Source organism: Patagioenas fasciata, chromosome 28 (assembly GCF_037038585.1).
Source record: "Patagioenas fasciata isolate bPatFas1 chromosome 28, bPatFas1.hap1, whole genome shotgun sequence".
Classification (NCBI taxonomy): Eukaryota; Metazoa; Chordata; class Aves; order Columbiformes; family Columbidae; genus Patagioenas; species Patagioenas fasciata.
The window spans coordinates 895455-908521 of record NC_092547.1 but is presented as its reverse complement, the minus strand read 5'-3'; the positions used below and the strand labels follow the sequence as shown (position 1 = coordinate 908521).

General features: G+C 50.1%; 1 protein-coding gene and 1 long non-coding RNA gene across 2 annotated transcripts in view; both read left to right on the top strand.

The window, feature by feature from the left end:
* LOC139825775 (dynein axonemal heavy chain 9-like) overlaps positions 1-5432 on the top strand; it is a 35708-nt gene extending 30276 nt beyond the window's left edge. Inside the window, exons 20-21 of the mRNA XM_071799960.1 lie at positions 424-631; positions 5248-5432. Coding sequence (XP_071656061.1) covers positions 424-631; positions 5248-5417 — 378 coding nt within the window. The 3' untranslated portion in view covers positions 5418-5432. The remainder of the gene's footprint in view (positions 1-423; positions 632-5247) is intronic.
* A 1185-nt stretch (positions 5433-6617) lies between these two features.
* Positions 6618-11927, top strand: LOC139825776 (uncharacterized). The gene is made up of 2 exons (XR_011735975.1): positions 6618-8981; positions 10225-11927. It is a non-coding gene; the product is annotated as an uncharacterized lncRNA (long non-coding RNA).
* The last annotated feature ends 1140 nt before the right edge of the window (positions 11928-13067 follow it).

The following is a 13067-nucleotide window of genomic DNA, read 5'->3' as shown; positions in this document are numbered from 1 at the left end:
ACAAAGTCCCTGAGACACCATCTCGTCATTCTGCGTGGCTGAAAATAGGGTTGTTTATATGATTTGGACGAAAAATGAGAGTTGCTGCAGGTAGTGAATTGCGTTTGCCAGCTATGCCTTTCTTTCCTTTTAGAGGTGCCACAGTGAGCAGATGACTTGTAAAAATTGTTACCATTTTAGCAAAATGTGTGTTTGCGGGGAGATCCAGATGTTGCTCTCAGCATCCCGCTGTCATTGTTTCGTCTGTACAGATAGTTTGACTTGAATGGTTGGTAGCAGTGTATTGTTCCCTTCCTAGCGCCATCTAGAAACTCAGGTCACCGCACTCATTCCTGGCTCTCCCAGTTTGATGTCTCCTCAGAACATGGCAGTGGGGTGGTGCCACAGATGGGTACACTTACCTGCTCGTTTTGCCCCTCTCAGGCTTGCCTGGTGCCCACCACCGAGACGGTCCGTGTGCGGTACTTCATGGACAGGCTCCTGGAGCGCCGGCGCCCCGTGATGCTGGTGGGCAACGCCGGCACGGGGAAGTCTGTGCTGGTGGGGGACAAGCTCTGCTCACTGGATACAGACGCCTATGTGGTGAAGAAGGTCCCGTTTAACTACTACACCACCTCTGCCATGCTGCAAGGTAAGACAATGGCTGAGATGTGGGACTTCTGCCTGGCAGGTCACCAAATTCCTGGGGTGTCCGTCGGGGTTTGGAGCTGGGTGTGCACTGTGGGCACTGCACTGGCACCCACTGACTCTTAAATCCCACTGTGAAACTCACTGGTCCGCAGACTCCTGGTTTTATGGAAAATGGCATTTCCCAACATGAGGGATTGAATTCTGAACACCAGGACTCTGGTTCAGGGCTGTGCAAAGCACACACTTAAATCTGCTGCTGTTCTCTACAGCACACAGCTCGTACTTGACTTGAGGTGTGTCTTTAATACGCTTGAATTTAAGCCCGTGCTGAATAGAATGGGTTGCTTGGCTGGGATCTAAGCTGTCCTCAGAGTGCAATGATGGGAATTGCATCCCAGTTGTCAGTGAGGACAGTGCTAATGGGGATGTGCAGGTGCTGCTGGTTCCTGGGCTGTCCCCCGCATCCTGATGCAGCCCCGTGTGCTCCCACGGAGCGGGTGCCACATCCCACCGCCCCAGGGGACACGGCTGCTGACCCTGGGAGGCTCTGACCTGGGGAAGCCCATGAGAATATCTTTGATGAGGATTTTGGCACATCAGTGAAAGATGAAGTTTGAGACCAGGATAAGGTCAGTTCTGCTGTGTAGTCTTTTCACAGATGAAGAGAAAGAGGGAATTGTTGAAAAGTGACTCATTTTGGAATGGTATTTTCACTTTCAGTTGACCTAAAGAGAGAGGATAATTTTCTACATGTATTTATTAATCAGGAATGAAACAACCTTGCTTGTTTTGAGTTGAACAACAGCTGTGGGTCACTGTAAACCAAAATAACTTCCTTTATGGAGTTTGGTCTGACCCAAGTGTCCTGAAATCCCTTTACTCCCTCTACAGGACCAGCACCAGTGAGACCAAGGTTTTAACCTTCACCATGTGGGTTTTTCCTGGCCAGGTGGCCCTGGGGCGAACACGCTCACGGCCATGAGCATCACAGCCCCTGTCTGTGCTCTGCTGGGCTCCCGACACTGCAGATGTTTTAAGGAAGGTGTCAGAGTTTAAAGTTGCCCTGTGGGACTGATCCACTCGCAGAGGTGACAGCACAGGCTCAGCCCACGCTGTGTCACCTGGGGCTGTGTCGTGGAGTCACGGCAGCTTTCTGGGGCAGGTCTGAAGGGTTTTGGGTCTTGCTAGTGTGTGATGGCTGCAGTCTCCCTCCTCCCTCCCAGGTGCCCCTTTGCTTTTTTCCCTGTGTTGGGGTCTCTGCAAAATGCCCTTGAGCTGCTAAATGGGCTGAGCTGTCTGGCTGGCTGGCTGTCTGTCTGTCTCTCTGTCCAGCTGCCTGGGTGGGGGACAAAGATGCTGAGGGACCTAGAGATTCTTTCTTATGGGGAGAGACTGAGAGCTCTGGGGCTGTTGAGCTGGAGAAGAGAAGCTGAGAGGGATCTGATCAATGGGATCAATATCTCAGGGTGGCTGTCAGAGGATGGACCAGACTCTGTTCAGTGGTGCCCAACGCCAGGGTGAGGGGCAGCGGGCACAGACTGAAACACAGGAGGCTCCATCTGAACATGAGCAGAAACTTGTTTGCTGGGAGGTGCCAGAGCCTGGCCCAGGCTGCCCAGAGCGGGTGTGGAGTCTCCTTCTCTGAGACATTGAAACCCGCCTGGACCCACCTGTGTGATCTGCTCTGTGACCCTGCGTGAGCAGGGCTTGGACTGGGGATCTGCAGAGGTCCCTTCAGCCCAACCAGCCTGGGATCCTGTGATTCTGTGAATGTGCAGCCGTTTGTCTCCAGCTGGATGGGCGAGTGTGTGCAGGTGTTATTTGTACAGGCAGACCTGGCACCGTGTCCCTGGTCATGAGCTGTGGGCTGAGTCAGTGATTTTCTTCCCCTGCACAGAGGAGCAAGTTGTCTTGTGTGTGGATGAAGATGTGGTGGTGAGATTTGCATTGAGAAGCATGATTTATACTGCTTGGCCTGGATCCCTGCTGCTCATTTTTTAGAGTTAATTTGTCCCTTTTTGTGTAGTTTGTCACTTGGCTGCTTTATTCTTTTCCCCAGCAGGCACATCTTTAAATTTGTAAAACATGGGCACAAAGTAATTTTGGATTTTTTCTTACTTAAAAAAGATCCTAACCTGAGTTCCAGTAGTTCCTTAGACAAGGTGCCTGTTGCTGCAGAGATGTATAAGATGCAGCCCTTAGGGGAAGCAGAGTTGTTGTTCAACCCATCCCTGCATCCTGTGGCTTCCAGAAGCGCCGTGTGCACAGGGGTTAAAAGGAGCCCAACACTCTCTCTGCCTGAACCTGGGGCCGGTTTGGGGATTTTCTGTAGTTTATTGTGACTAAATACCACATTCTGTGGCATTTGCCCTGGGCCTCGCTCTGCTTCGTGCCCTCTTGGGCCTCTGCCCCTCCATCAGATGTAGCCCTGACTTCTGTCATTCAGAGAAATTGCAATAAATCTTGTGGTTTTTTTGTTTGGGTTCTTTTTTTCCCTCTCCCTTGCTCACCAACCAGAAGGTACGAGGTGTCCAGACTGTTTCTTTGAGGTGCTGGTTTGAGTATGTGTCAGGATCTCACACAGACACACCGCCCCTTATTATTATTGTGAGATACGGCTTTGAATTAAAATACCACTTCCACGAACATGTCACTTGATCCCCAGTAATTGCATTTCAGTGTGATGAATCTCTTGCATACTTGTTTAACCTCAAAAAGGGCTGATTTTATATGTTAATTAGGGACTAATTAAATTTAAATTAAATGCTTATTTGAAACACTTAATTTAACTTGCTACCAGAAATTTCAAATATTGTGGTTTTATTGAACGGGGAGAGAGGCTCCGCTGAGGAAAGATTCATCATTTTCCGTAGCACAATCCATTCCTTTGTGCAGCAACTGTCTGTGACAAGAAATCAGCTGCGTTTTGAGTGGTGAGCAAGGCGAGCTGTCTGCAGTGCACCCGAGCAGGAAAAACCCAGCGTTTTGAAAGGTCTGTGATCTGAAACAAACCAACGGAATAGAAATCTTCCTTAACAACTTTTGCACGTGATAATAAATGGCTTAAAAAAACTCCCAGTCCCGTTTACATTTGCCAGTCTTCCCTAATTACAAAGAATTGCTACTTACCGTGTGCTGCTTTATAGCACCTTATAGGTCTGTTGCCAACCCAAAACTGCTAATGAAACAAATTCTTCGAGTAAGCACAGGGCAGAAAACCCACCCGGGGTCTGGGCAGAGGAGCGTTGCTTCCGTTTGCTTTTCCACTTACTGAGACAGTAAAGGTTGCCTGGGCTGCAATCAGAGGAATCAATAACCTATAGAACATGATGTGCAGCGACGTGGGGTGATTTTTATTAAATATCAGCCCAGGATTATAAATATTCCCCACGTTTTATGAGCTAGAGCAACATATGACCCCAGCCTTCTGCTAAAACAAATTAAAGTCTTCCAAGGCTTTGAAATGCGAAACTGTTCTCTCCGTGCTTTCCTTTGCGTGTGCGTGACCCTACTTGAAACTAGGTGGTAATTTGACAGCTCGTGTTGGAATTAAGTCTTGTCACATTATCTGGAGGGTTGGGTAACGCTGGTGAGAAGATCAGGGAACTTATGATTATTTGATGCATTTAAATAAAAGTGTCATGTTGGTTGTTCTGAAGATGTCCAGGAATTTGGCCCTGAGATCGCCTATTTTTGTCTAACAGGGTAAAAGATGCATATATTCACAAAACCAGCAGCTTTGCTCGTGGGCTTCTGTGCCCACAGCATCCGTCTCCCTTTCTCCATCGCAGCGCCCAGTGCCTGCTGCCCTGGCCACGCTGCAGTTGCCGCATCGCCGGGGCAGGCAGCAGGGGATGCTCACTGCTCTGGCACAGCCACCTCTGCAAGCAAGATTTCGTTTAAAAAATTATGCAGAAGAGATTCAAAAGGCTTTATCTTGCATGAAAAGCTCTTGTTTGCTCTGAGGTAGACATGTTTTGTAGCAGACGAAGTTTGTTGTATTTTTGTTTGGAAGGAAGAGTTGAGAGCTTTCTGATTTAAGTCAAACCAAAGTGCTGACCAAGGGTCCCTGCAGGGCTCCCAGCTGCACTGTAGAATCATAGAATCAGTTTGGTTGGAAGAGACCTTCAGGATCATCGAGTCCAACCGTAACCCAGCTCTAGCACTCTAGTCCCTGAGAACCTCATCTCCACGTCTGTCCAACCCTCCAGGGCTGGTGACTCCAGCACTGCCCTGGGCAGCCTGTTCCAATGCCCCACAGCCCTTTGGGGAAGAAATTGTTCCCCAGATCCAGCCTCAGCCTCCCCTGGTGCAACTTGAGACCATTTCCTCTGCTCCTGGCGCTTGTTCCTGGGGAGCAGAGCCCGACCCCCCTGGCTCCAAGCTCCTTTCAGGCAGTTCAGAGATCAGAAGGTCTCCCCTCAGCTCCTGTTCTCCAGCTGAACCCCCAGGCCCCTCAGCTGCTCCTCATACAGCTGCAGCTGGGGGACATCTCAGCTCCTTGAGGGGCCGCTGTAGCTACACACAGCACAGCATTGAGCTGGGCTGAGAAATCATTTTTATTTTGCAGCAGTTGCTCTCCCAGTAGATGAGCTTTGCACCTCTGCCTCCCTACAGGTATGCTTGAGAAACCTCTGGAGAAAAAGGCTGGTAGGAATTATGGCCCTCCAGGTACCAAGAAGCTCGTGTACTTCATTGATGATCTCAACATGCCCGAGGTGGACGCTTACGGGACAGTGCAGCCCCATACGCTGGTCCGGCAGCACCTGGACTACGGCCACTGGTAGGAGCCTGCTTGGGCTTGGTTGTCGGAGACCTTTTTGTTCAGCTCCAGTGCTGGGGAGTGGGTTTGAGAGAATCTCAAAGCGTGGGTCCCTCTTCCCATTGCATACTGCTGGGCTAGAGCTGGTTGGGAGGCTCTGGGTGAACTGAGAGTTGAGCACCCTCAGGGCTTCCCCTGTCCCCAGCAAACAAATTCACTTAGAATCACAAAACGTCCTGAGCTGGAAGGGACCCGCAAGGATCATCGAGTCCAGCTCCTGTCCCTGCACAGGACAACCCCACAGTTCACACCGTGTGTCCGAGGACGTTGTCCATCGCTTCTTTAATACCGCTTGATTGCTTACTCATAGCTGGGTTGAGAGGAGCTTTGCTCTGCTCTTGCTGTGGCTTGTGACTGTGGTCCCAGTGCAAAGCCTGCGAGGGGAGCGCGATGCTCGGCCTTGCTGCCCCGCGACGCTGAGAGCAGAGGCGGCTGTGGATTTGGCCTCAGCTGGGGTGAACCCCCCTGCTGTGAGCACCTAACATTGTCTTCTGTCAGGCAGCAGCAAACAACCATTATCTAGGCAGAGGTGATTTGAAGGAAAAGCAGTGACTGTTTTGGAAGGAGATGGGTGTGTTTTACACTTTAGCCAGCAGCTCTGTGTGGGACATGAATATTTGCATCTCTCCACAGGGAATACAGGGCAGGGACGCATTGCAATTTCCACTCTCCTCAGCTGTGTGCATGCCTGAGCTCTGCCAAAAGCTTCCGAGGAACAGAGACAGTGGAGCGGAGGCAGAAATCTTGGGCTGTGGGTGTCAGGGAAGTCAGGCAGATAGAGGGTGAGGGAGCTGCGAGGGAGCGTTGGAGGCACAAGGGGCTGCAGCGAGGAGTAGGGGGATGCAGTGAGGCGCAGAGGGATGCAACGAGGTGTGGGGGATGGAGTGAGGCATAGGGGGATGCAGCGAGGTGCGGTGGGATGCAGCAACGTACAGGGGATGCAGCGAGGTGCGGGCGGATGCAGCAACGTACAGGGGATGCAGCGAGGTGCGGGGGGATGCAGCAACGTACAGGGGATGCAGCGAGGTGCGGGCGGATGCAGCAACGTACAGGGGATGCAGCGAGGTGCGGGTGGATGCAGCAACGTACAGGGGATGCAGCGAGGTGCGGGCGGATGCAGCAACGTACAGGGGATGCAGCGAGGTGCGGGGGGATGCAGCAACGTACAGGGGATGCAGCGAGGTGCGGGCGGATGCAGCAACGTAGAGGGGATGCAGCGAGGTGCGGGCGGATGCAGCAACGTACAGGGGATGCAGCGAGGTGCGGGGGGATGCAGCAACGTACAGGGGATGCAGCGAGGTGCGGGCGGATGCAGCAACGTACAGGGGATGCAGCGAGGTGCGGGCGGATGCAGCAACGTACAGGGGATGCAGCGAGGTGCGGGCGGATGCAGCATGCCATGGGTCCCCTCCCAGACACATCGAGGCCTTCTGCCCATGTGCTCAGCAGTGCCCACTGGGCACTGTATTGCATGCAGGAAGTTATCATCTCACCAATATAATAGGCTCAGGTAGGATCTCTCAGCAAAGCATATTTTATTAACGATTTTGCAAGGTCGGGTGTTCCACCTAAAGGTAGGCACACAAAACAGGGCAAAAAGCCACTGCTTATATCCACCCCTAATCCCAACTGCAAATTCCCTCCCCAGTTCCCCGTTGGTTGGGTACGGCAGGGTTTACAGACTACCTGACACTTCCTAGCTGCCAAGGCTCAGTTTACCTGTCTCACGACTCCATTCTAATAACCCTTCCCATTATTTCTTTATTTTCATTGAAGGTGTGTTTTCTTGACTGTCTGAATTTTAACCACTGGAATGGTTTTCAATTCCTCCACACCCGCTCTGGGCAGCCTGGGCCAGGCTCTGGCACCTCCCAGCAAACAAGTTTCTGCTCATGTTCAGATGGAGCCTCCTGTGTTTCAGTCTGTGCCCGCTGCCCCTCACCCTGGCGTTGGGCACCACTGAACAGAGTCTGGTCCATCCTCTGACACCCACCCTGAGATATTGATCCCATTGATCAGATCCCTCTCAGCTTCTCTTCTCCAGCTCAACAGCCCCAGCTCTCTCAGTTTCTTGTCACAAGAAAGGTGCTCCAGATCCCTTAGCATCTTTGTAGCCACCGCTGGACTCTCTCCAGTAATTCCTTGTCCTTCTTAAACCAGGGAGCCCAGGACTCCCTGTCCTCCCCCGGCAGCAGCAGCCTGCTGACCCTGGTCATGTCCCACCTGGCGCTATGGTTGGGGGAAGTGTGACTGAGATTTGTCAGTCCCCTGGGTTGGAAAAAAGTACATACAATCCTGAAGGTCCACAGACAAAAGACCTTTATTTTTTGTAGCTTGGTCCAGTTGGCAAATGACTCAGTGGGAGAAGGATTTATGTTACTTAAGCTCAATCGATAAACAGTTTAGCAGCGAAAAGATTCACATGAAAGAGTTTTGTGGCACAAGTGGGGCTCTAAACCTTATGTTACTGTATTACTCACAAAAAGGAAGGCAAAGAAATAGGAATATAGGAAGGAAAGAGAGAGGAAGAAAAGAAGGGGAAAGGAAGGGGGAAGGAAATGGGAAGGGAAGGAAAAGGAAAGGGAAAGGAAAGGTCTCACCACCCTTAGGGCTCCGTGGTGTGTTTGAGGGGTTTGTAGTCTCAGGTCCAGTTCCTATGCAGGAATGCTTGGGTCTGTAGTCAGGGTTCAGCACCCTGTGGTGTGTGGTTCGGTTCCCGTGGTCAGCCCGGTGGGTGGAAGGGTCCCCAGGGTGGCACCCTGCCCGTGCTGGCACAGGTTTTATAGGGTTTATAGCCCTCGGGATCACCTGGGCTTTTGTGCAGGCGTCACTGGGGGTGATTGTGGAAGATGGGGGAGGCCCGGAGGGTCTCTCAGCCTGGGCCTTGACACCGTGTCGGGCCTGTCAGCGCACAGGCTGCGTGTCCTTCAACACAGCACTGCCTGTGTCACCCAGCCTTTGTCTGTGGCTGTCACCTCGGCCTTGACATGTAAATCACCATTCACCTGCTCACGATGGCCCGTCTCCCATGACTGGGTGTTGCAGGGCTGGGTTTGCCACAGTGTTTGAGAGTCACCCTTGTAGTCTCTCACACCCTGTCCCGGGTTGGGATCAAACCAGAGACACTCCTGCTGTTTTCTGCCATTTCCATGCAAGTGAAGAGTATGGCCCAGGGGCTTTGCTCAGTGCTTATTACTGATAGAAATATTAGCTACAGGTTGTTGAAGCTGAAGGATTTCCACCAGGAGCAGGACTCGCGTGTGCCAGGCCGTGTACAGATAGGCCGGCAACCTGGGCCTGGGCCTCATCTTGGCAAGACGCAGAATTTGACCCCCTGAAGACAAGCGGCCTCTGGCAGCCCAGGGACACGTACTGAGAGAGGCAGTGGCCGTGGTCACTGTGCTGCTGCTTGTGTTTTGCCCGAAGGTACGACCGGACCAAGCTGTCGCTGAAGGAGATCACGAACGTGCAGTATGTGTCGTGCGTGAACCCGACGGCGGGGAGCTTCACCATCAACCCTCGGCTGCAGGTAAAGCCCTGCACAACGGCAGGTGCATCGCTGGGTTTATTTTGGGGTGGATCATTTAAACGTGAGGTTAGAGGACAACCACTGGCAGATCCTGCTGTTGTTTTATCAGTACAAATGGCACGAATCTGTCGAGTGACTGTGATTCCTAATAGTGAAGCACCGAACTGGGTCCCTTATTCCCTTGTTTGTTTTTCCTCGCATTCTGCAGCTCCGTCAGAGGAGGAAGTCAAAAGTTGCCAGCCAGCTTAACACCTACTTTCAGGACAACCTTCTGGTCCATACAGGCAGATTTCGCCTTCATTTAGCTCGTATTTAGCTCTGAAGCATGGTGCATTAACGCCGCCTGCTTTCCAGAATTGTCTGCTGCAGCTGTCAGTAAAAAGAGGTGTGGGGGAGAAACCCAAACGAAGAAAACAGACAAAACTAAAAAAAAACCCAAGCCACACCAAAACACAACAACAACAAAAACCCCAACAAACCCCAAACCAAGCAACCAAACAAAACCAACAAAACAAAGAACACCAAAACCAACCAACCAACCAAATCCCCCCAAAAACCTAACCGAACAAAAAAACCCCAAGCCAAACAAAAAGCAGTTCAAGCGCTGCTGATAACAGAAGATTTGGGAAGAGATCTTAAACATTAGACTTTGATTTTTGGGAGCTGCCAACCGATGGAGGGACTGGGTAGCAGTGAGCAAAATTCATTTCATCATGGAGAAACCTAATGACCAGAGTCAGCTTGGACCCTGGCTCCTCTTCAGCAAGGTGTGGAGTTAAAATGAAGTGTCCCATGGGCAACTTTGCAAGTTCCAAATTAGTAAAGAGGTCCTCTGGGAGATGGCGCCTTCCAGGGGCTGCTCTTAATAGAGACAGTGACTGGGCTTTGTCAGAGGTCGGTGGGACCTTCAGAGCCCTTTGGCTCTTCAATGGACTGCACTTGCAGTGTAGCATTGGTGAGATGCAGTTGAAAATCCCTGGTTTAGTGAGCAGAGTGATGTCACTTCCCACCTGAGCTCTGCTGGCAAACTGGGAGAGGGAAATAACCTTGTTCAGGTGGACTGCAAATCAGAGAATCATAGAACAACCCAGGTTGGAAGGGACCTCAAAAGATCATCTGGTCCAGCATTTCATGGGAAAGGGAGCCTAGATGAGATTATCACAGCAAATCCCCAAGGGCATTTTGCTTGAAAGGTGTTTTTCTACCTCTCTGACCTTTCCATGCCTTCCTTTCTCTCCCTCAGCGTCACTTCTGTGTCTTCGCGCTGTCCATCCCTGGGCAGGATGCCTTGTCCAGGATCTATAGCACCATTTTAACGCAGCACCTGACAAGTGGAAATTTCTCGGGGGCTGTGCAAAAATCAGCTCAGCAGCTGATTGCCCTTGCCCTGGGACTGCACCAGAAAGTAGCCGCTACATTCCTTCCAACAGCCATCAAGTTCCACTACATTTTCAACTTGAGAGACTTCTCCAATATCTTCCAAGTAAGTGCAGTTGCTGTCCTGTGGGACTTGAAGCTTGTCCCGATGCTACAAGAGGCTGCGGAGCTGTGTTCCTCTAGCTCTGGTGGGCAGAATGCAGTCTCCTACCTAAAAATGACACAGCACATGTGTGCCCTGAGTAAAGTGGGTGACCTTAGGCCATTCCTTAATTCCTTGTTAGTTTTGGATGGATTCCAGAACCATTGCCCATGGCTTTGAGAAGCTTAGTTACTTTCCAGCCTCTTGTGGTCAGCGGGGAGGGATGAGTAGTTCCAGATGGATGTGCAGGTTTGGGGTGGGTTGAAACGCCCTCTGGCTGTAGAAGGGACCAGCTGAAGGGAGCTTTGGGCTTCCGACTTCAGCACTTAAATGACTGATGGTGAGTGCGATGGAGCTGCGCTCATCTTTGGGAGCCTCAGTTCCACACGTGTAAATGTGGGGATTAATGGCACTGTTCCACCACACAGGCAAAGTATTTTATTGTACTGAAGCAGGTGGTGGATAGTTAGTGGGTTACTGGCCCTGAAGTTAGATCCAGCTTAGCTTGTTGGCCTGTACTGGCATGTCCTCTTAGCTTCTTGATGGTCAGATGCTCAGTATGTGCATGAAGGGTGGCATTTAAAAAGGTGATAATTGAATCAAACCCAGCTTTGACTTAATTGCTAAACCTGAATTTCCACCAGAGCCAGTTCTGTACCAAGGGGAAGTTGTTCAGATTTAGAAATATTTTCTTCCAACAACGGAGAGACTTTTTTTTCCCCTGAAATCTCATACTTTGAAGCAGTAGATATTACTGCTCAAAGAGCCTTTCAGAGTTTAAGGCTGATTAGTAAAATTTGAGAAGGTTCTCAGCAGCCAAATCGAGAGGTTTGGAACACCATAAACTCTTGTAGAACCCCGGTTTGTAACTTGTTGCTGTCCTTCTTAACACCTGTTCTCCTAAGTACGTACTGAAAGTTTGGTGCCTTGTGGTCTGGTCCATCACACAAGAACTGAAGTAATGACGTAGTGGGAAAAGCAAAAACAGGGCCTTGAAAAAGTTAATAACTCTTTTGTGCCAAGAAAGAATCAGACCTGTCACTTATGCTCAGCTAAACATCAGCAGCTTTTGATGTTAGATGTGGGTCGTGTTAACTCCTGACTTCTAGTTAATCTGTGCTTTGAAAGGCAGAGAGAGAAAAGCAGCATTTCCATGGGAAGCTTTAATTTTAACTGTAACCTGCTTGAAAGGTGCTCAGGTTGTGGGATATTAGGAAATGTCCTGCCAGGTCTGGATGCTGGGGCAGGAGCAGCGACTGAGCTCAGGTGTTGTTTGGTTTATCGCGTGGCTTCAGGAGTGGGGGAGTCTGGCTCCTGGGCTTCATAATGTTTATTGAAATAGTGGTCCAATTTTTCTTGAAATCCTTCCTTACCTTTTGGATTCATTCTTGATTATTCCTTCACATTAAATATTCTTGAGTTTTTGAGATCTCCTGATATCCTGTTTGTCCCTACGGGAACACAATTTTCTTCCTGAAATTGAGTGTGAAAGAAGCTCTGGACTCCGGGATTGCATTTCCATGTGTTACTTTCATTCAATCTTCATAAACTCATAATTTAGCTCACACTCTCTTGTCCAAACCCTTCTTGTGCAGTGCTGGCTTCAAAGTCAGGTCAGGCTGATCAGCCAAGTTTTGAATGTTTCCATGACTGGAGTTCCCATAACCTCTCCGACCCTTGTCACACCACTAAACCCACTCCACGGTGAAGCTGATATATTTTTATTTCAGTTGGAATTTCCCTTCCTGCAGTTTGTTACCTCTTGTCCTTTTGCTATACACCTCCAAAAAAAATTGGCTCAGTCTTCTCTATAACTCCCTATTAGGTAGTTGTAGACAGAGTGTCGAGGGTTAGGATTGCGGGGTGACAATCAAACCCTGGCAGATGTGTTGTTAACCTCTTCTCCCCCCCACTTCCCCCTTCTGCCCCTCCCTCTCCCCCCTTCCCACTCAGGACAGGCGATCGGGAGGGAAAGAAGGACAGAGGGGAGAGAGTTGGAAAAGTTAAAGATGTTTTACTGATGCTACTGATAAGAACAGAGAAAATAATACAAAATATACAAAACCAATCTTCTAAGTCTCAGCAACTGCAGAGCCAGCACCCAAAGTCCTGGATTAGACTCTGCAGCCAACCGGAGCTGGATTCAGTCTCTCACTGGCCTCCGTTCGCAGGGACGACCAGCAAGGTCCTCTCCTGATGTCGGCCATGAGGAAAAAAGGGGAAAAGGGGCGAGATCCTCGTGATCTCCCACTTTTATATGAAGTATTCACGTGAATGGAATGTTATTCACCGTTGGTCAGTCTCTCGATCACCAGTTTCTCGTTGCCCCTCTCGCGAGATGTCCATCCGTGCTTGTCAATAAGTTTGCATTCCCTTGCTGGGTTTAACCAAAACATGTGTTGGGTTCTCCAGGAAAATGCAGCTGACATGAAGGCTTTGGCTGACAGGCAAATTCACTAAAAGAGAAACTTGTTTTTAACAAAACCAGGACATTCCACCCCTTATCATATGACATTCACTGAATACTTAAACCTTATCAATACAATCTATCAATACAATCTAATTAA